This window comes from Gracilinanus agilis, chromosome 3 (genome assembly GCF_016433145.1).
Source record: "Gracilinanus agilis isolate LMUSP501 chromosome 3, AgileGrace, whole genome shotgun sequence".
Classification (NCBI taxonomy): Eukaryota; Metazoa; Chordata; class Mammalia; order Didelphimorphia; family Didelphidae; genus Gracilinanus; species Gracilinanus agilis.
In genome coordinates, this window is record NC_058132.1 from 448,424,474 (window position 1) to 448,447,164 (window position 22,691).

Sequence of the window (22,691 nt, forward strand, 5' to 3'; positions counted from 1 at the left end):
ATAAATATTAATAAATGTTTAAAAAAATAAAGTACATATGCACTGAATAAACTCCTGTATTTAAAGAAATTTTATTGCTTTTGCTTTGTTTCATGTATTCTTTCTCCTCCGACTCTTCCCATTTTTGTTGTTTTCTACATTCTTACCTATGTTCTAGAAATTTAAGTTTGTTTATATATACATATATATTTTCTCAAAATATTATGACCTTTTATTGCTAATAAAAGAATAGCCAAATTTATGTTGCACTTTAAAGTTTGCAGAGCACATTGCATATATTATCTCACAACCGCCTTATTATGTAGGTGTTATAATGATGTTAAAGTGGTCAAGTGACTAACGTAAGGTCAAACTATAAATATTTATATCAGGATGTTTTTTCCCTGTATTTTCCCAGTATTTTCCCCAAATTTCCCCCCATAATAACATTGGGTATTCATTTATATTTCAATTGATGATTTCCCTTTTAATACAGATTACAAACAATCTATACCTTGTCATTCTGTGTGATTCTTGTCTCTATTATTTAATAAATTTTCCAGGTGAGTTTGACTCAAAATGGTAAGAGGTATCTATGTAGCTCAGGGCATAGAGCACCAGACCTATAGTCAGTAAAACTTGAGTTTAAATTTAGCAGCCACAGAATCTTATTAGCTGTGTGTTCCATGGGAAAGTCATTTAATCTCTGTTTTCCTGTAAAATGGAAATTAGAAAAGTATCTACTCTGCAGTGTTGTTGTGGGGATCAAATGATATAATAATTGTAAACCACTTAACACAGTGCCTTGTGCATCATAAACATTATATAGATTTTAGCTATTATTATCTGAATTAAATATTCATATATGGATATACATACTCAAACTTGAATGTAATTTTTAACTTAACTCCCTAACTGAATAAATGCATATATATAGAAGACAAAAGAGGTTTGTATATGAAATTTTAAATCTCTATTTCATACTGCTTGCTTCTTAAAGATAACTTAATTTCAAAACTGTCCTAATTATGAAATATTTCTCGATATCCTTCTCTTCTCTCTCATTATTTTTAAAAAAAAACATTTCAATGTCCCCATTATTGCTAATCCTTTCCTTTGCAACCCATTACCAATATAAAAAAAGAGAGTGACAAAAATAATTGGTAACAGAGAAAGCATACTCAAACAAAATAAATCCATGAAGTAGGCATGTCCAAAAATTTATGTTTCATTCTATATTTCAAGTCTATCATCTCTATGTGAAAAGTTTCTTTATAGGTCCTCAAAATCATGGTTTGTCATGACACTGAATCAGAATTCTTAAATCTTTCAAAGTAGATTTTTTTTTAATAATATTGCTAGACTTGTATGAATTGTCTTATTTTACTCACTTCACTTTGTCAATTTGTATTATTCTGCAACTGGTATATACTCCCTTTTTATCACAGTCTTCATTTTTCCTTCTTTTTAATCCTCCCTGCCCTAATCAGGATTGTAAAGTGTTGGGCATTTTTGCTTGTAACTATTAACTTCCCCCTCGATTTCATATAACATTTTATTAATATTAATGTTAACAATTGGTCTAGCAATCTGTTGTCCTTTACTCTTTACATGAGACTATCACCATATTCTTCTTACTGATTCTACTTGTTTCCCTTTCCTTTCTCTTTCCCTCCTTCTTTTATTCAAAACTTCTTTCATTCAAACTCTTCTTAGAATGGCAGTTTAGAGAAAAAATCATGGTGCTGATATGGTCAGGGTTTGTGTCTGTGCTCTTCACAAAGAAAAACTTTGTATAAGGGTAGGGCCAAATCAGCCAATTATCAAATACATGTTTTCAATCGCATTCTGTGCTCTTCACAAAGAAAAACTTTGTATAAAGCTAGGCGGCCAAATCAGCCAATTATCAAATACATGTTTTCAATTGCATTTTATATCTTCATTCTTCTTGACTTCTTTTCAGTCTCTGACACTGTGCATCACCTCTGAATCATCTCTTCTACTTTCTAGAATTTTCTAATACGGTTTACTTGCTTTCCTGCCTCAAATACTTCAGGCTTCTTTGCCTGATCTTTATCCATGACATTCCCACTAAACATAGGTATCCCCCAAGTGTCTGGCATTGGCTCCCTTCATCTTCTGTACTATCTCTCTTGGTTATCTAATCAGCCTCCTTAGGTCTAAGAAAATCCCTATGAAATTTGTTTTTATATCTATTTATACAGTCCTTATCTTTCTTTTGAGCTTGTCTCCTGTCAACAACTACCTTTTTAGCATCTTAAATTATATTTCCTATAAGCATCTCAAACTCATATCTGACACTAAACTCATCCCTCCCTCCCCCAAATCCTGCCTTCTTCACAAATTTCCTATTAGAGAACAACGCTGTTTTTATAGTCACCCAGACTTATAACTTAATTGTTTTACATAGTTCCTCACTGATGTTCATTCTACATATCCAATCTGTGATTGTCTTATTGTTTCTTCCTTCATATCTCTTAAATAAGTCCCTTCTCTACATTTACAGCTCCTCATCACTTCATGCTGGGACTATGGCACTAGACTTAGTCTCCCAGACTTAAGTTTCTCCTCCCTCTAATCTATGTCAATTCATATGGGAAAGTGATTTTCTAAAGATCTATTTTTTCCCCTGAAGGATTACATTTAGTTTTGCTGGGTAGATTATTCTTGATTGTAATCCTATTCCTTTGTCTTCCAGATTATCCTGTTCCAAACCTTCCACTCCATTGATTTAGAAGCGGTTAAATTTTATGTGATCCTGATTGTGGCTGAATTATATTTGAATTGGTTCTTTCTTGATATTTGAAATATTTTCTTTTAGACCTGGGAGCTCTGAAATTTGGCTCTAAATTCTTGGGATTTTTCAGTTGAAGGTGAACAGTGGATTCTCTCTATCTCTTTTTTTACCACCTAGGTCTAAAATATCAGATCAGAGTTTCTTAATTATTTCTTGAAATATGATGTCTAATTTCTTTTTATGATCATGGCTTTTTAGGTAGTCAAATGATTCTTTTTAAAATTTATTTCCTGATTAAATGTTGATATAATTGTTAGTAATCATTTTATGTAATTTTGTAATAAATGTTCTCTCTCTCCTCCTTATCCTTTCCCCTCCTTAATGGAGATGGCAAGTAATATGATATAGGTTGTACATATGTTATCAACTGTATGTTAAAGTTGAGATCTGTTCTCTTTGGGAAAGGAAGGCCCTGTTCCAAATTATGGGATTTTTTCCTGCTAATATTTTCAGACCTAGTTCTGAGGTTCCACAAGTTTTTGTTGCTCTCAAAGTTGTGTGATGCTGGGAGATCTTTTAAAAATGTGAATAGGACCCTTCCACCCTTGTCACCAAAATACAGCACTCCTCTCTGCCTTGGATCTGTATCCTAGAACTGTTTTGGGGCAATACAGTTGTCATTCAGTGACAGTTGTATACAGTGCCAGCAAAGGGACCCATTGTAATCTTTTTTTGATTAGTAATCTGGCCTCCTTGCCTTCTCTGGGTAGAGAGCTCCAAAAGCTGCAATTGAGACTCATTTTTTTCTAAATATCAAATGAGCAATTTATAGAATGAATTGTAATGAACAATCAAACAAATTTGGAATTAAAAACTTCAACTAATTTTCAAATTCTGTTTTTAAATTGGTTTTTCTTTTATTTCAGTTGTCTTGCTTGATACTACAGCTGTGCTTGGAGAGCTAGGATGGAAAACATATCCATTAAATGGGGTAAGTTAAAGGGGCTTTTAAGTGTCATCTTGCTTTATAGCTATTGATAAAAATAGGGTGAACAATGATTTTAATGGGGGAATAGCTTTAAGAATAAAAGTGCATTAAATTTTTATATATAACATATATGTATATATATGATAAAGATATCAGAATCACAGCTAATATTAAGGAAAAACTGGGATGTAAGTAAAACAAGCATTCTTAACATTCAGAATAATAAGTGCTAATTTAGTATTTATAAAGGTATGTATATGAAATAGCAACTTAGACGTCTTTTTTCTCCTATAAGTTGCTTTTTAGAAAAGATTGAATACATAACAGCATATGCACATATATATGTAAACATGTATACATGTATGCATATATGTATATATACTTATATATACACATACACAGAGAGATGCTATTCAGATGTTATGAAACTAACTATGCTAACATTGGTTTTCAATAGGGAGTTTTACAATAGGAAAACAGTGTATAGTTTTCAATATGATACATTGTGTGTATTGTTTTTATTATGAAGTCTAATCACTTTGGCTAGATTCGAAGGCAGAAAAATCTAGGTTCAAATCCCAACTTTTGCCCAAATTGATTGATTTTTCTGGATCATAAATGTACTCATTTGTAAAATGGATTTAGCCTAATTATCCTATCAGGTCCCTTAAAGTTCCAAATGTATGACTGTATTTCTGTGATAGACTTTATTAGAAGGATTTTTTTCCAAGTATCATTGTTAAAATGTTTAAAGTGTATAGTAAATGGGTTCTGGAATTCTCACAAATGAATAAAAAGTTATATAAGACAAGATATCTTTTACTTTAAACTTCTTTCTTCATGTATTCTTAGTTCATTTTGATAGCACCTTTTCTACGCTTCAAATTAAAAGAACTTAATATAAAATATGTATTCTTATAAAATATCTGCTGTTCTTTTTATTGTTCTATTCCTGTAGCCATGACTTTATATAACTTTTAGGTTTGTTACATAATAGTGATCATTTTAATATTGTACAGAAAAGTTGTTTTTAAAAAGTTGTACACTATTTTAGTTTCATACTAGAAATTTGGAAATAATTTGCCTTATTTACCAGGGCAATATATTAGAACACCAATGTACATTAGCCAATTTTTTTAAAAATGTATGATATTACCAGTTATAGGTTAAACCTTATTAATGCCTTATCACATTTGGTATTATTATAATTTTATTGATGTACTTCTTTCCTTTTATAGTAAATAAAAATTGTTCATGTGCCCCATCATACAAATCTATACTATCATTTTAATTTTTAAGAAATAGCTGGTGTGCAAGGCAAGGCCTTATATCTTGCACTCTTTTCGTTAAGCATTTATTTTCCAAAGTTTTGTCAATGTTCTATTTCCTGGGTTTCAGATTGAAATTTTACCATTTTTTAAATCAAAATAATTACCATTAAATGATATAGTTGTGCAACTAATATGAAATATAAAATAAGACACATGTACTTTGGTTTTCCAAAAATCAGAGATCTAAATGATGCAGTGTTTTTAATTTTTATGCTGTTATGGTTAAAATAGGACAAAATGAGAGACTATTTTTGGGGTAACAATATGTTTATTGATTATATCAGGCTCACTGGTTAGGCCAGCATCATAATCAATAAAAAGAAATAGGTCTCCATGGATCTCTTGCAACCAAATATTACCCAAACTGGGTCAAGCAGCCTAATAAATAGATTTTTAGGAAATCATTATTCAGCATCTCTCTTTATTAACCTTAATTTGTGACAGATAATTAAGAGGTGGTCTATCAACATATCCACCCTCCCATCCCCACGGTTGGGTAGGTTACATGCAAAGGAAAAGAGCTCTTTGTCCCTTCAATTTTTACTCAAATTTTGTTAAAAAGGAAGGTATTCCTTAGAATTTCCAAGGATGTAGAAATGTAAATGCATCAAACAAAATGGTGTCTCTGACCCAAATTCCAGACACAGAAATACATAATTAATATACATATGTTTATTTATCTAAGATATTTACTATGCATTATATATGAATTTATAATATTTATATATGTGTATGAATTGATACATTATATGAAAAATAAATTCTCAGCACATTTTATTAGATATATGTGTATGCATATTGGTTTACGTGTGTGTAGGGAAAGAACAATTTCAAAAGAAGACTGATACTACATATTTAGAACTTTTAAATCTACATGTGCATTTATACATAAATGGAACACATAATATAAAATGAAACATAAATATATGTATATTTCTGATTTTTAAATATAATATAACATAATTATTTTATTTTCTTATTTTTCTGTTCTGAGATGATTTTTCAAGGATATATTATTGAAAAATCCCTTTAACCTATATTTGAAAGCCATGAATTCCTAAACTAATTTTAATTTCTTATAAGCAGCTTTAGTTTCCTATTTGTAAAATGTTAAATATTTGGGTAATTAGCTTCCAGGTTATTTCCTGAAATATGTTCATCCAATAAATATTAGAGAGGGCTAGTAGTACTTGTAATAAAGCTGAATGAAATTCTACTTTAGCCTATATCAGTGGTTCCCAAACTTTTTTGGCCTACAGCCCCCTTCAAGAAAAAATATTATTTAGCCCCCTGGAAATTTTTTTTTAATTTTAATAACAATTAATAGGAAAGATAAATGCACCTGTGGCCATCACCACTTTCCTGGATCATTGCAGCATCCACCAGGGGGTGGTAGCACCCACTTTGGGAATCACTGGCCTAGATGATCCTTTTTTAGTAATTAGAAATTTCCAACAACATATTAATCTAACATGTACTAATATCACCTCCAATATAGTAATATAGATTATTTTTGTAATTATTATTACCAAAACATAGACAGCTTGGAATATGCAGATTATTTCTGAATAGTGGTTTGGCATAAAAACAATACTGAAAAATCATATTGAAGTATCATTTTTTAATTTATCTTTTCCCCTAGTTATGATTTAAAAAGTGTAATGTGATAACAATAACTCTCAATCACATAATTTTTTTTAATTTTTTTAGAAAAATTTTCCATGGTTACATGATTCCTGTTTTCACTTTTCCCTTCACCCTCCCAAACCCTCCTCCCCCACAGCCAAAGCAGATTTCCATTGGTTTTAACAAGTGTCATCTATCAAGACCTATTTCCATATTATTGATGGTTGCATTGGTGTGGTAGTTTCAAGTCGACATCCCCAATCATGACTGCCTCAACCCATGTGTTCAAGCAGTTGTTTTTCTTCTGTTTCCACTCCTGTAGTTCTTCCTCTGAATGTGGGTAGCATTCTTTTCCATAAATCCTTCAGAATTGTCCTGGGTCATTGCGTTGCTGCTAGCACAGAAGTCCATTACATTCAATTTTACCTTTTGCCTAGTATGAAAAGACCAAAGGAACACCATGTGCATGAGAATTTTAAACAATTACAAATGAAGTATCTAATAAATCGTTTTTATAATTTTATTTAGATGCACATTTGATTTTGAATCAAATTTAATTGGAACAAGGGAGTATTATAGTCATGTCAATTCATTTTTCTTTAGCAAAAAAAAAAATGAAAAAGTAGCAAAACAGACATAAATTAGTGAAAAAAATTAAAAAACAAGTTACTATATTTTCTCCTATATATCAAAATGAATGTTAAATACAAATAACTACAACCAAATATTAAAATTATATTTTAAAATGTTATGATTAAAAATGATAAAGACCGATATAATAAGAGAAATTAGTAGTTTAATTAAAGCCATGGCCATGTTGGTAAAATATATATATGACCTTGTCTATCTTTTAATTTTACCACTGGAGCCCATCCTTTCCCTCTGGTATGCCAGGTCCTCCTCTCATTTAAACTGCCCCCTGCATGGGGACCTTTGACGTCCCCACGCCCTAAGACCCATTGGAATCATGGGTAATGTAGTCTCAAAGTCTCCCACATGTCCATAGGGAGTCTTCTAGACACTTCTCTGAATTTAAAACAAACAAAAATTAAAATATTCTATCTATTCTATTTTCTTTGCTATATGGATAAATAAATAAATTGACCTAGCTTGGTACTTTCATGTATTTTTAAATTTCAATCGTTTTTAAGGTAATTAATCCTGAATTAGAATCAAAGTTTATAATTGCAAATATATTAGACCTCAAGGTATCTTTATTGTCATGAGATATATTATAAATAACCTGAAATCGTTTATATGGATATGAATAAGTAGAAATAGAATTAGACAAAAACATAAACTGAAGAAATATTTCCTAACCAATGTAGTTATAATAAGAATTAAAGAATTATCAAAGGAGAAACAGGTAATATGTTTTTAGACTTTTCAAATTTTCAAATTTTTAAAAATTTTTAGATTTTTTCAGATTTCTTTAATTTTCAAAAAAGTTTTCAAAACCTTTTGCATATATTAGTTTATCTGATTCTCACAACAGCCTTATGAGATAGGTAATGCAATCATTGTCATCTCTCTTGTAATGAGGAAGCTATGACTAAAGGGGGTGTGACTTGTCTTGTTCATACAACCAGTATGTGCCTGAGTTATGACTCAAAACCTTGTTTCAAGACTTCAGCTCCAGAATTATGACAACATAAGAGATACAATAGTGTGATCTTTTATTTAGAGGATAGGTAACATTGTACAGTGCAGAAATCCCAGAATCTGGAAAATGGAGATCCTATGTTATTATTCAGGGAAGAGAGAAAGGAGAAAAGGATATGTCTTTTGAGTTGAAGTTCTTGGATCCCTCGGTAATGTCCCCCCTCACTGGAATATTTCTGTTATGATTTCAGTATCAAAATGGCCTGAATTGCTTTATCTTGGTTCAACTCAAAATACTTTATTAAGCATATCACTATATAATTATTACCACAGTCAGATTGAACACTTCTGGGTAAGGTTTAAAGGTATAATAAAATATAACTTTTTAATCTTTACAATTGAAACTTGGGAACAAGCAAAGTGACATTTAAAATTAAACATGAGTAACTCTATAAGAATTCATTCAAACAAAACAAGAAAGAAAATATATCAAAGCAACCATGCATATAAGTTTAAAAAGAAGTGGAAAAAATACCTTCAGTTTGCCAAATCCTTTTTGTTGTTGTTGTTGTTGATCTATGACATTGGTCTTTCAGATTTCCCTTAAAAACAATAATATCAGTATTTTAAATGTATACATTATTCAAACTATCACATATAATCATTGAAACATTAATTGATAAAAATTTCATCATTAGGCCATAAAATCATGGTGCTCCAACTAGAAGCTTCTAACAGTAGAACATCCTCCAAACCAAAAAGATTCAAAATGGCCCTCAGTCCTGGGATGTCTCTATACTTCCTTGAAGGCTGTGGATGGTTAATAAAGGGAGAGGGGAAAACAGTTTTTAGAATGCCTACAATAATTAAGGTAAATGCTTTTATAAAATTATAGCACAATGAGGACTAGTGAGTTTCAGGAGATTTAAATGGCATTGATATTGTTATTTCTCTTGTTAAAATAAGAAAAATTAAAGAAGTTGCCTGGTTATAAAAACTCATTCAAGGTATCTTGTAAACCTAGCTCTAGCACCTATACAAATGTCACTTTTCTTCCTTTCTGCAGTTTCTCCACACTCAATGTCTTGAAGCACTTTTTTTTATCTATAACCTTTTTTTATATATATTTAGCCAAGTTATTGGGAAATTTCTGGATCAATAGAGTTCTGATCCAATCAGAGAAAGCTCTATATCTTCCTTTGTTAATAAAAGAGTCAAATGTTTCTTTTCATGGCCCTATTTTATCTTCAGTTCCCCTTTTCTCCCCCATAGTATGTAGAATCAGGCAGTATTATATCACCAATCACACATAAGAAATATAGACAGTATCATTAAGGGTGTGTAAATTACAAATGGAGGCAAATCATTTGTATAATAAGGATAAGGGATATCAGTAGTACATTAAAATAGTTTGAAGACAGATTCCACTGTGTTGAATAGTTCCTTTAGAGAGGACCTATGTAAGGATATAAGTAAGCATTTAACTGGATAATAAGGTATGAATGAGTTGAAAATTTTACATTCATGGGGAATCTCCACTAATGTGATGGTTTTGGATCTATTTGAAGTATGGTTCAAGTCGCTTTAAGATGTCATGGGTAAAAGTAACAAAAGAAAATAATAGATAAATTGTAATAAATTACATCTGTGATTTCTATAAATGTTACAATTTTATATTTTTTACTTTTCAGACCTTCAAAATATTTTATTAGTATATATCCTCCATCTTCTAGAAGTCATCCTTTAATTATAAAATTTACCCTGGTAAAAATGGAAAGTGAATGAGGGATATTACTGCATGTTAACATGTTAGATGTCTTCAAATATTTCAAAGGCTGTCAAATGGAAGAGGGAGTAGACATGTTCTTTTAGTCACAGATGTCAGGATATGAAGCAATCCCTGGAAAGTAATTTAGATTTAGTGTCAAGAAAACATTTTAACAACCAAATCCTTTCAAAAGTGTAATGTAATACCTAGGAAGGTGTTGAATTTCCCTTCCTTTGCAATCTTGAAACAGAAAATAGACAGGCACTTATCAAGTGTTCATACTTTGGATTCATTTTTGAGTTGTCCTAGAGGTCCACTGAGATTCCTTCCAGATCTAAATTTCTTTGTTTACATAGAATAGGTTATAAACTTCTCCATATCTTAGTTGATATATTTGAACTTGTACTAAAAACTTCATCACTATGCAATGCATTCCCTGATGAACTTGTTGAAAATTAAGTAAATTAGTCTTACACAGTAGGCATGTTATTCTATTACTAAATCTGTACCACCTTTATAACTTTATAACTTGAGTAGGATCTTCAACATTTGTACATCCATTAACCTGGCCTTGGAGAAACCAGGTTAATTGACATGAAATTAGGAGCTATGAAGTTAGGGTTTTAATGTCATCATGATGACTTTAAATTGGTTAAATGTGTTAAATTGTACTGTTTTAAAACTCTTCTTCCTGTTTCCTCTTCTTCTCTTTCTCTTCTGCCTTTTTTTCCTTTTCTTCTTCCTCCTTTTCCCCTCACTTTCTTTTTCTTTGCTTTCCTCCTTTTCTTCCTTCTCGTTTACTTCTTCCATCCTTTACTTTTCTTTGTCTTCCTCTCTCATTCATCCTTTCTTCTTCCTCTTTTCTCCCTCCCACTTCCTTACTTACATAATTGCCACATCCCTTGCTGATTTCCAGGGACTCACCATTTTTGTGCTAAACTTAATTCAGACATCAATCAGATTTTGCCTCATTTCCTATTTAAGCTCAAGATATCTTTCAGCCTCCAACAGAAGGTATTAAAAACCTCTGTCACCACATCTAGAGATTTCAATTGTTTACCATCACATACACACACAGAGAACAATTACGAATATGTTAGTATAAACTAGTTGTTTTCCTATTTTTAAGTCATTTTAAGTATAAGCCTAATATCATTATATCTGGGTCAAATAGTATACATAGTTTGTTAAATGTGGGGCATAATTCTAAATTACTTTCCAGAATAGCTGCACCAAGTCACAGCAGATTCAGCAATGTATTCATGTTCCTCTTTTCCTGCAAAGGTTCCAACATATGTTATCTTTTTGGTCAACTTTGCCAATCTAATGAGTATGGAGTAGTAACTCAGAATTACTTTAATTTGCATTCATTGAATTATCAGCAATTTGGAACATATTTATATGACTATTGATGTATTATGAGTGTTCCCTTAGGAACAATAGTTCATATTCTTTTACCATTTATTACTTGAGTAGAGGCTTTTATTTTTTATGAATTTTATTTATTTTTTTGTGTATTTTGGAAGTGAGACCTTTCTCAGAGAAACTTGATACATAGAATTTTTTCTGAGTTAAATAATTCCCTTCTAAGCATAGATAGATTCATATTATTTGGGGAAAATATTGTTATGTTTTCAACATTTTCCATTTTATAGTATGGCTATTTTGGTTATCAACTCTTCTTCTCCATAAAAATGGAAAGGTAATTTCTTTCTTTTTTTATTTTCTCTTGATCTGATCTTTTATGTCAGTTATCCATGCCAGATTTCTTTCATGTTTTCCTAGTAATTTTGTCAATTTGTTGTTCCCCCTATCCACTGGAGTCTTGGGTTTATCAAAGATTAGACTAATAGTTTTATTTGCTTCTCTGTTACTATTATTATTATTTTACTGATTAACCTCTCCATTTAATAACAAGTACCAATATTTGTTTTTCTTAAACTCTGGGCAGTTGTGATTAAGTGACTTGCCCAGGGTCACACAACTAGGAAATATTTTCAAGAAGAGTTCAGATTTGAACCTAGGATCTCTCATCTCTGGGCCTGACTCTCAATCCACTGAGCTACCCCCAAATGGTTTTCAAGTAGATGTTTTACTGATAGAATCAAAATTAAAATAAGAATGTCTATCATCATCAAAACATAAAGATATAGTGCTTTGAAAGCTTGGTCTTTTAAAATTACTGCTTCATAGTTTAGCTTGAGATATGGTCTTGCAAGATTCCCTTCCTTCCCATTATTTTTCCTCATTTCCTTTGAAATTCAAGATGAATATAATTAGTATTTTTCTAATGCTTTAAAGTAAACTAAGTAATTTGAGCATTATTTTGTTCATTAGAGAAATTAATTGAGGTAGCATTGTTATTTTTATTATATTAGTTCTGCTTATTCCTATGTGATTAATATTTCTCAAATTATTTAGAATTGCCATTGTTTGTGCAAAATGTTTTGTAATTGTATTCATATTCTTCTTGTGTGTTTCTCAATAAGTGGGCTATTAATTATTTTAGGCATAATATGGTTTAAGATTTTCCCCATTCTCCCCTTTTTGTCCTGGAAGTATCCTTGCCTCCTCTCATTATTTGTTATTTTAATATCAATTAAACATAATAAAATCACTCAATGGCCCTATGTCCTATATTACTCGTTTTATGAACCCTGATTACATAAAGTTTTGAAAAAAACTTGTATTTTCCCCCTCCCTTTATATATAACATATGTATGTATATATGTATGTAAACTTCTTATTATTCACTTGTATTGGCCTTTTAATTTTTCTTTTTATTCCTATATTTAATTTTTTTATTATATTTATTATATTATTGTTTTATTTGAATTTTCTGTTCACCTCAATCCATCAAGAATTATTGGAATAATTAAGATCCTATTTTTTTCTACAGTAGGATTACATTGACTTTTGAGGCTGGGGAAGGTTAGTCATGATTTATTCATCTGAAAACATTCTTTTGAGAAAGGATTTATAGATTTCATCAGATTGACAGAAAAGTCTATGACACAAGAAACATTCAAGGCTATCTGACAGATTTTCTTCTAAATTTTTTGTAAGATTTTTCTTTTTATATATATTTTCTTCTTGCTTCTTGCAGTATCTAACTTCTGTGGCCTATTCTAATTTTTGAGGGGTCTATTTGTTGTTGCTGGTGGTAATTAAGGTTTTATGCTAAGTTGTTAGTTCTCCTTCCAAGGCCTCTTTTTATAAATCTGTTCTCTTCCAATTATTTCTGGTTATAAGTATATGTTTCTCTCTCTCCGTATGGGTGTTTTTAAACATATATCAAATGATGTTATTTTTCTATGTTCTTTCTACTTATGCTCCCATTTATATTATCTGTAATATATGGGGTCGGGGGAAGGTGGCACAGTAGATAGAGGTCTGGGTCTAGAATCAATCAAATTCATCTTGGAGACTTGACCAATGTATGACTTTACATTTATCCTTATTAAATTCAATCTTGTTAAATTAGTGACATTTTTATTGATTCTTCAAAGTTTTTTTTGTTTTCTAATTCTTTCAACCAATCTATTGGTTTTCCTTTCATGCTTATAAAGTGCAAATTTAACAAATTTTCCATAGAAACCATCATCTAAATCAATGATACAAAACATTTAAAGCCAAGCACAAGAGGCTGCTAGATATCCCCATTTGAATTGTGTTTTGAGTTCTTCCCAAGCCTGGGGCCAATTTGCTGGGGTTTCTGAGTTTTTGCTTGATATTCCCCATTCATCCTCTGTTCCATTTGTTCTTTATTCATTACCTGAATAGAAGCTGTCAATTGTAATTTCTTTTTTCTTTTTCTGTTGTTTACTCATATTTTTTCCTTCTTTTCCCCTCCTTATTGGCTGAGTTCTTGCTTCTCTGTTTATTTGGATCTGTGTGTTTGGGGTATTCTGTCCCAAAGGGGTTTCTTCTCTGCTCTGATGGTTAACAGGATTAGGCAGATGAAGCTGACCTGTTGTATTAATGAGCCCTGTGATCAGACCTTCCCTAGCTGCCAGCAGAAGCTGAAGTTTAAGGTGAAGGTGTGGGGGTTGAAGGTAGTTACCCTTGTCCTCCTCTCTTCCTTTCTGCCAGCCACCTTCCTACCAACTGCTTGGTCAGAGCCCTAAGCTTCCCGTGGTGGTACCAAGGTACTCTGTCATGGCTGCAGCCTTCTCCCTTGGATCCCAGTCAGCTGGATTCTTACTGGGGGTCTCAGTGCAGTAGTTAGGGGAGGAGTTTGGAGATTGAGCTTCCCTGCCCTCTGACAGCTTCTTATCTGCACTATTGCTAGATTGGATTAAGAGGATTAAGCTGAAGGCTGCAACCAGGCTACCTTCCTCTCTGCCCCTTTCCTCCAGCTGCCTCCTTGCCCGCTGTGGTCAGAGCCCTGAGCCTCAAGTAACTGTAGTATCAAGGCAATCCCTCTAGAATGAAACCCTCACTCCAATATGCCAGCAAACTCCAGAGTCTCAGCACAGTAGGTGAGGGAAGCGTCATGGGACCTTCCTTCTTTCTTTTCTTTAAGCCCAAGAATTCAGCTTTCTCGTGTACCTTTTTAAGTTGATTCGAGCAGTAGGGTCCCCTGACTCTGTCCTGTTGCTGTATTTTTTTTTGTCTACCTGGAAGTGCTTTGTTTTTTATTTGTGTGGAAGAGTTTTAAGAAGTGGAAGTGTGGAAGAGGACTCAACTTTTGCTGCTTCTAATCGCCATCTTGACTTCGCTTCTGTTCATCCATTAACAAATCTATGTGATTCTCCCAACTATTTTTCCATGTTGTTCAACAAGATGGTATGAAGTGTTTTCATAAGTGCTTTGCTAAAAGTTATGCACATTACTTACACTATGATAACCTATTATATTTTATTGTGATTACTTTCTTCCTTTATACATGTCTTCTTGTATCTTTTATCTGTCTTAAATTTTTTACTAAGTATTTATATTCCATTCTGTGACCTGTTTGTGTGCGTGTATAAAGTATCCATCTTCTTTCCCAATATTTTCATTTATTATGTTGTGCAGAATCTCCCCATATGTTATTTTTGATATCACAGCTGAAATTAAATTGGAATTCATATTATTCTCAACCTCTTCCAGTTTGATGTAATTATAATTTTAAAAGAGTTTGAAAAAATAGAAGGCTACTAATTAATTCTGTTGAATGGATTAATTGAAAAATTACATTTATAAGAAAATGGGAAAATAATTTTATATTTTCAGGTTTTGTTCTACTATCCTCTCATGGCAACTTTGATGTGTGTCTTCAAAATCATACCAATAAACAAATAACATTATCACAGATAACAAGGATATATTTGATAGCATAAAAGCTAACTAGCAGAATAGTCATTCTGCATAAGGTATATTAGAGATTTTTTTTTAAACCCCTGTACTTTGGTGTATTGTCTCATAGGTGGAAGAGTGGTAAGGGTAGGCAATGGGGGTCAAGTGACTTGCCCAGGGTCACACAGCTGGGAAGTGGCTGAGGCCAGGTTTGAACCTAGGACCTCCTGTCTCTAGGCCTGACTCTCACTCCACTGAGCTACCCAGCTGCCCCTATATTAGAGATTTTACTTGAAGTTAGGCTCTCATTTACTCCTGTTTAAAATTATTTTCTCACTTCCCCTAAGCAGAATATCCTTGTTAGAAACAGAGAACAAAGAATGCCCCCAAAGAGTAAAACAAATGCTGCTAAAGTAAAAGAAATAAAAATGTTTCCTTGTACTAGTATAAAATTATAGGAACATTATTGCAGACTCAGAGCTATTTGTGGGTTCTGAGGGTTATTAGCAAGAATTTGAGTTTAGTACTTATGTGAGTCTCATTCTTTTTGATTTTCACAGATTTAATCTTAAAGTACTGATTAGCTTTGGTACCCTATTAGGATTAAGGAATAAATTTGTGACATTTTTCTGAGCCAGAGGAAACTAAATGAATATTTCTGAAAAGACTACAACTAAAAATCTGCTCATTGTTAAAATATAATTACATAAATTCTTATATATTGCCAATTTCATGATAAGAAATTTATCCTAATTATAGACTCTAAAAATGATATCTATAAATTTAAACTTTTTATAATATATAATGAGATTTGGGAAGCCTTTAAAAAATTCATTGAACTAATATTTGTTAAGTGTCCATTATATGCAAGGCTTGCCCTGTTCTCAAAAAGTTCACATTTAGTGAAAGCATAGAACATGGACAGACAACTAAAGCTAAACCAGGTGTTTTACAAAAGGAGAATAAGGATAGCCTATTTTATTAAATATAATTTAGTAATACAACTTTCACTTAGAGTTATCTTCCCCAAGTCAATTTTTGATAAAGCAATTCTTCCATTAAAAAAACTAAAATATTCAACTAAAACATTTTTATTTGTGATATTTTCATCATCCTACCAACCCATAAAATATCATATGAAAAATGAATATGGGCATTGTGCAAACCTCACAATTCCAAATCTGGGAATAACTTAACGTCACTGGCTTCCATTCTATTAGCATGGTCCACTAGAGAGACATAGACAGTATCTCATTCTTCCAACCCTCCATTTCAATGTAGAAACATACAAACCTGGTGAACTCAACCCAGAATCTCTATTTACTTCCAAATATTTGCTGATGATATGATGGTTTGTTTAGAAAATCCTATTGAATCAGTAAAAATATTAATGGTGGCAGTAGTTTCAGCAAATCTGAAGGCTACAAAATAAATCCACAAAATAAGCAGCATTTTTGCACAAAACAAAGCCCCAAGGAATCAATAATAAAAAATGCTTTTCAAAATAACAAAAAATAAATAAAATATTTATTTAGAATTTAATCTACCAAAGAACACAAAATTATTCTGTTGACAGAATTAGTGTGCCTTAAAGAAGTAAAGAATAATTTAATGAGTTCAAGGAATGAATATGTAATATTCATGGAAAGGCTATTTCTATATAAGAAAAATAATAGTACAAATAGAGGTAACTTATGATTAAAATATTATACCATTCAAGTTATCAAAGAGATACTTTATAGAACTTGATCAAACAATAAAATCCATCTGGATTAATAAAAGAATAGAATATAAATGTGAATAATGAAAAAGAAGTTGTGATTGAAAACATGATGGATCTTCCAGACTTCAAACAATATTATAAAGTCACAGTCTTCAAAAAATTTGATATTTAATGTTGGTAGACCAAAAAATAGATCAATGGACCAAACTCCAGTAAGGAAACTCAATAATCATATATTTGATAAATTAAAAAATACGAAACTCTTAGGGAAAATATTCACTATCTAATAAGTTTTGGAAATACTGGAAAATAATAAAGAGGAAATTAAGCTTACTATCATCATATAATATAGTCAGGAATTCAAAATGCATATGAAATTTGAATATTAAAAATCATTCCATGAAATAATTAAAAGAGAAACTGATCATATCACTTTCTGAATGATAGGAAGGAAATATATGCTTCAATAAAAAGGGATAGTCAATTACTTGACATAAAATATATAATTGTGATTACATGAAATTGAAATTCTATTTCACAAATAAAATTAATGTATCTAAAAGCTATTCCTTGATATGTAAGAGGCCAAGGCATATAAATAGATAGTTCTCAATCAAAGGGTTGTAAACCATTAAACAATCCTATAAAATATACTATATATACTAGTGCTCACTAATAACAGAGGGGAACAGGGTTCATTTGCTAAAGATGTTGAGGCTAGTAGTCTCTGGACTAACACTAAGAAGTATCCATTTTGGAGAGATAGTGATCAAAGCAGCTGTTCTTTAGAGCAGCTCTTCCCAAAGTTACAGGGAAAGTAAACTAAAAAGCATGGAATGCCTTAAAGATGAGATGCAAACTGAAGTGAGCAAAAGTAGAATAACAGTGTATATGGTAACAGCAATAATTTGCAAATAGCAACTGTGAATGAATTGATTGTTATCAGCAATGAAGGGTCCAAGAGACTCATAATGAAAAAAAAAACTGTTTACCACTATAGAAGAAACTGATGGATTCTAAATGCAGATTGAAGTAAACCATTTTTCACTTTAGCTTCTTCATAAGTGTTTTTCTTGTATGTGTGATATGTGTCTTCTTTCATCATTTGACAAACATGGAAATGTACATTTATCATAGCATGTTGTATTTTCTGCCATCTTAGGGAAATGGAGGGAGAGAGAGAAAGTGGATCTCAGAATGTCAGAAAATAATTATTCAAAATTGTTTCAGAAACAGCTTGATGGCTCAGTGGATTGAGAGCCAAACTTAGAGATAGGCGGTTCTGGGTTCAAATCTGGTCTCAGACACTTCCTAGCTGCATGACCCTGGGCAAATCACTTAACTCCCTATGCCCTTAATTTTCTTTTCCCTAAGAACCAATATGTAGTAATGATTCTAAGAAAGAAAGCAAAGATTTTAAAAAATGAATGGGCATGTAAAGAAATAAAATAAAATAAATTAAAAATGGTAAGTAAGGTTTTTCATTCATAATTTAATATTCATAGGTCCAACACTCTGGATCATTCATCAAAATATTTGACTACAGTTTTTTTTCTATTTTGTCTGAATCTATTATGTAATACTATATACTTACTGTATTTATAATTAATGAATGTTTCCTTTTGAGACCAATTTTGCAGACTGGTTTTTGGTACCATGGACAGCGACATCTTAGCAGCTCTTCCTCTATGGGCATGAATAGACAGTACAAAATAATTCTCCTGATCCTTTCCATTCTTAAAATATCATTTCTTTTTTTTTTCTTCCTTGCAGTGAATCTAATTTTTAGAGGCATCAATGCTATAAAATTATTAATTTCATCATATTTTCTAAGGATAGCATTTTAATTAATGCTATGATTTTGAGTGGCTAAGACTTAGTCTTATCTAGTACATATTCTAGAATCAGAGGCTTCTCCCATAAGCCTCTAGTGGGAACATGTTAAGTATTTGCTACTTTTTGCATGATGACAGAAATTAAGTGAGGACCTTTTACAATTTTTTCTTTCCACTTTCCCTATTGTACCTCATCTTCTATCCTCTCCACATATTGAGGTATGGTTTACATGCAATTAGTGTGTATTTTCATATATGCTTTTTTGGGTATACCTTTAAATGCAAAGATATTTGTTACATAGTGTTAGAGCAGTCTAACTATGTGGTTTTTCCAAGTATTATGGTCTGAAATTTAATTTAAAAATACTCTCCCTTAAAAATTATATAATTATGGAAACTCTTTGGCTTTATTATTAATATATGCAAATAATTCTGTGCTATCCACTCACCTCATTGTTGCATGTGGTGGAATCAATTGGGAATTGGTTTCCCTGTGATTGTTTCTTCTGTTGCCCTCATTTTGGAGAGGTTACCCAGACTTGCCATCCTACATTCCTCTCCTGGCTCAGGATGCCTCCAACATATTTCCTTTCACAAAAGTACATTTTTAGCTCCCTTTTATGTGTTGTCCTCCTCCATTAGAATATAGTCTCCTTAAGTACAAGGACTTTCTTTTGGTTTATATGTGTATTTTCATTGTTTAGCATACTGCATGGCACTGTAGATGATGATATATAAATAACTATTTTCTTTCCTCTCTCCTAGTAAGTTCTTAATAGATGCTTATTGACTGATTGAATGACATAAATGCATCTAGTAGAGCCAAAGTAGAAAATGCTTTTTTCTGTGTTAACTGTATTTCCATTCAGATGTCAGCTGAATGATTTAATTACCAGCTTAGCCTGAAATTAAATAAATAGCGTCAGTGCATAGAATGAATATGTGAGCTATTTATCTTTGTGTTATTCAAGGATAGGATTGAGGTATATGTGTGTGTGTCCATGTAACATTTTACATTTTAAAAAAGACTGAAAATATAACAACTTACAGAGCATATAAATAATATTTTTGTATTCTCCCAACACTATTAACAGTTATTATGTAAAAGTAAAGTAGATACATTAATAAATATATTATTCTAAATTACATAATGAATAAATGGACTTTAACACAAATGTAATTTTAAAAAATTGTTAGAAAAGTTTAATGGAAATACCAAAAGTATAAGAGGGAAAAACCAGAGATTGGCAAGAATCAGAATTATATTTATATATTAGAAAAATACTTGCCTGCATAAAAATATCATAGAGACAAAAAACATTAAACACTTGTTTTGAAGTGCTATGCAAAGAATGTGGATATATGTATGTCGTTCTAATAAAAACTTCTATGATTTCCAATTGAATGTAATTTTTTGCTCTACTATATATATTCTAGAAGCAAATGGCATTTTTTAAAGTCATAAGTACTTTGGGATTATTTTGGAGCATTTTATTGCTAAGAACAAGTTATTCAGAGTTGTTCATTATACAGTTTTTCTGTCACTGGATACAATGTTCTGTTTACTTCACTCTCCTTCAGTTCATGTAAGTTTTTCTAGTTTTTCTGAGCTTTTCCTGTTTATCATTTCTTACAGCACAATATGATTTTTTTTACATTTTAACTAACTCTGCAATTCTCCAATATATGAGTATCCCTGTAATTTCTAATTCTTTGCCCCCACAAAAAGAGCTGCTTTAAATATTTTTCTACATATAGATCCCTCATCTTTTTTTTATTATCACCGTGGGTTTCAAACCTACTAATGGTATTGCTCAGTCAAAGGGTAGATACATTTTATAACCCTTTGGGCATAAATCCAAATTGTCTCCAGAATGATTGAATTAGTTCACAACTCCCCCAGCAGTGAGTCTGTTTTCCCATATCCCCTCCACGTTTTGGCATTTTCAGTTTCTAATAGCCAATTTGATAGCAGTGTGATACTTCAGAGTTGTTTTACTTTAATTTCTATAATTAATAGTGATTTAGAGAATTTTTGCATGACTTCATGGCAATAGAGAACTTTATTACTTTGTCTGAGAAATTCCTGTTCATATTCCTTAACTATTGGTCAATTGAGGAACGGCTTGTGTTCTAGTATAATTAACACATTTCTCTCTCTATTTGAGAAATAAAGCCTTTATTAGAAAGACTTATTGAAAATGTTCTCCACTGTTATGATTACTGTGTATTATTCTCTATCCTATTAATCCCCATTAAATTTCTGACCACTTGCCCTATTTTCTATCAGCCCCATCGCTTCTCATATATCCTTCCTGTCCTACTTTCCTGTATAATAATATGGTTTTATATATCAAGTTGATTTTGTACGTTCTTCCCTCTTTGGCTGAAAGTAAGGTTCATGTGCTCCCCTTCCCAACCACCTCATCTTTCCTTTCATTGTAAAAGGTCTTTCATGCCTCTTTTATTTGTGATAATTTTTCCCATATTTCTTCTTTTCCTCTCTCTCTCTCTCTCTCTCTCTCTCTCTCTCTCTCTCTCTCTCTCTCTCTCTCTCCCCATATATATATATATATAACTTATAAATGCCTTAATAATGAAAAATTTCTTAGGACAATCATTCCCATTGTTATGATTAAAAATGATGAGGGCTGAGATCAAAAGGAAGAATAGTATTTTAATAAAAGCCATGCTGATAAAGATAAATTGACCACTCGCTTGTAAGAATTCAAAACTGCCACCCCGCCATTATTGTTACCTCCCGTCTCTTCCTGAGTCTCCTAGCTAAGAGGGCGACTTCCTCCTAACCCAGGAGATTTAAACTGACCTCTGTGTGGTGACATAGGCATCCCCACGCCCAAAGAACCAAACCGGAAACCCGTTGGACCATGGGAAATGTAGTTTTAAGGTCCCCACGTGTCCACAGTAAATATATATATATGCTTTTAGATGGCATTTCCCAAATTTCACTTTTACACCATATAGCTATGTAAACAGTGTAACCTTATTGAATATCTTTTGATTTCTCTTTCCTGTTTACTTTTTCTTTTTTATGATCTCTTGAGTCTTGTATGTGAGAGCCAAAGTATTCATTCAGCTCTGGTCTTTTCATCAGGGATGCTTGAAAGCACTGTCATTTTGGATACTGATTTTTTTACTCCAAAGGTTTATGCTCAGTTTTGCTGGGTAATTTAATCTTGGTTGAAGTCCTAACTTTTTTCCCATCTGCAATATTATATTCCAAACCCCCCAATTCTTTAATATAGAAGCTGATAAAACTTTTTTTCTATTCTGACTGTGGCTCCACAATATTTGAATTGTTTCTTTTTGACTGTTGACAATATTTTCTTCTTGATCTGGGAATTTTGGAATTTGGATGTAATATTTTGAGTGTTATGCTTTTAGGATCTCATTCAGTAGATAATCATTGGATTTTTCAATTTCTATTTTGCCCTCTGGTCCTAGAATATAAAGTAGTAGTCTTTGATAATTTCTTGAAAGATAGTTTCAGCTCTATTTTTGATCATGGCTTTTAGGTAGTTCAATAATTCTTACATTTTTCTCTCCTGTTTTTTTCCAGGTCAGTTTTTTTTCTTCATGAGATACTTCACATTTTCTTCAATTTTTTTTCATTCTTTTGTTTGTGTTTGATTGTTTCTTGATGTCTCATGGAGTCATTAGATTCCATTAGCCCAATTCTGTTTTTTAAGTCATGATTTTATTTTTTTAACATTTATCAATATTCATGTTTTAGAAAAGTTAACATGGTTACATGATTCATGCTCCTACTTTCCCCTTCAC

At 31.7% G+C, this 22,691-nt stretch overlaps 1 protein-coding gene across 1 annotated transcript in view; it reads left to right on the forward strand.

The window, feature by feature from the left end:
* Nucleotides 1-22,691, forward strand: part of EPHA6 (EPH receptor A6) — a 1,373,534-nt gene that overhangs the window by 88,924 nt on the left and 1,261,919 nt on the right. Inside the window, exon 2 of the mRNA XM_044666934.1 lies at nucleotides 3,664-3,728. Coding sequence (XP_044522869.1) covers nucleotides 3,664-3,728 — 65 coding nt within the window. The remainder of the gene's footprint in view (nucleotides 1-3,663; nucleotides 3,729-22,691) is intronic.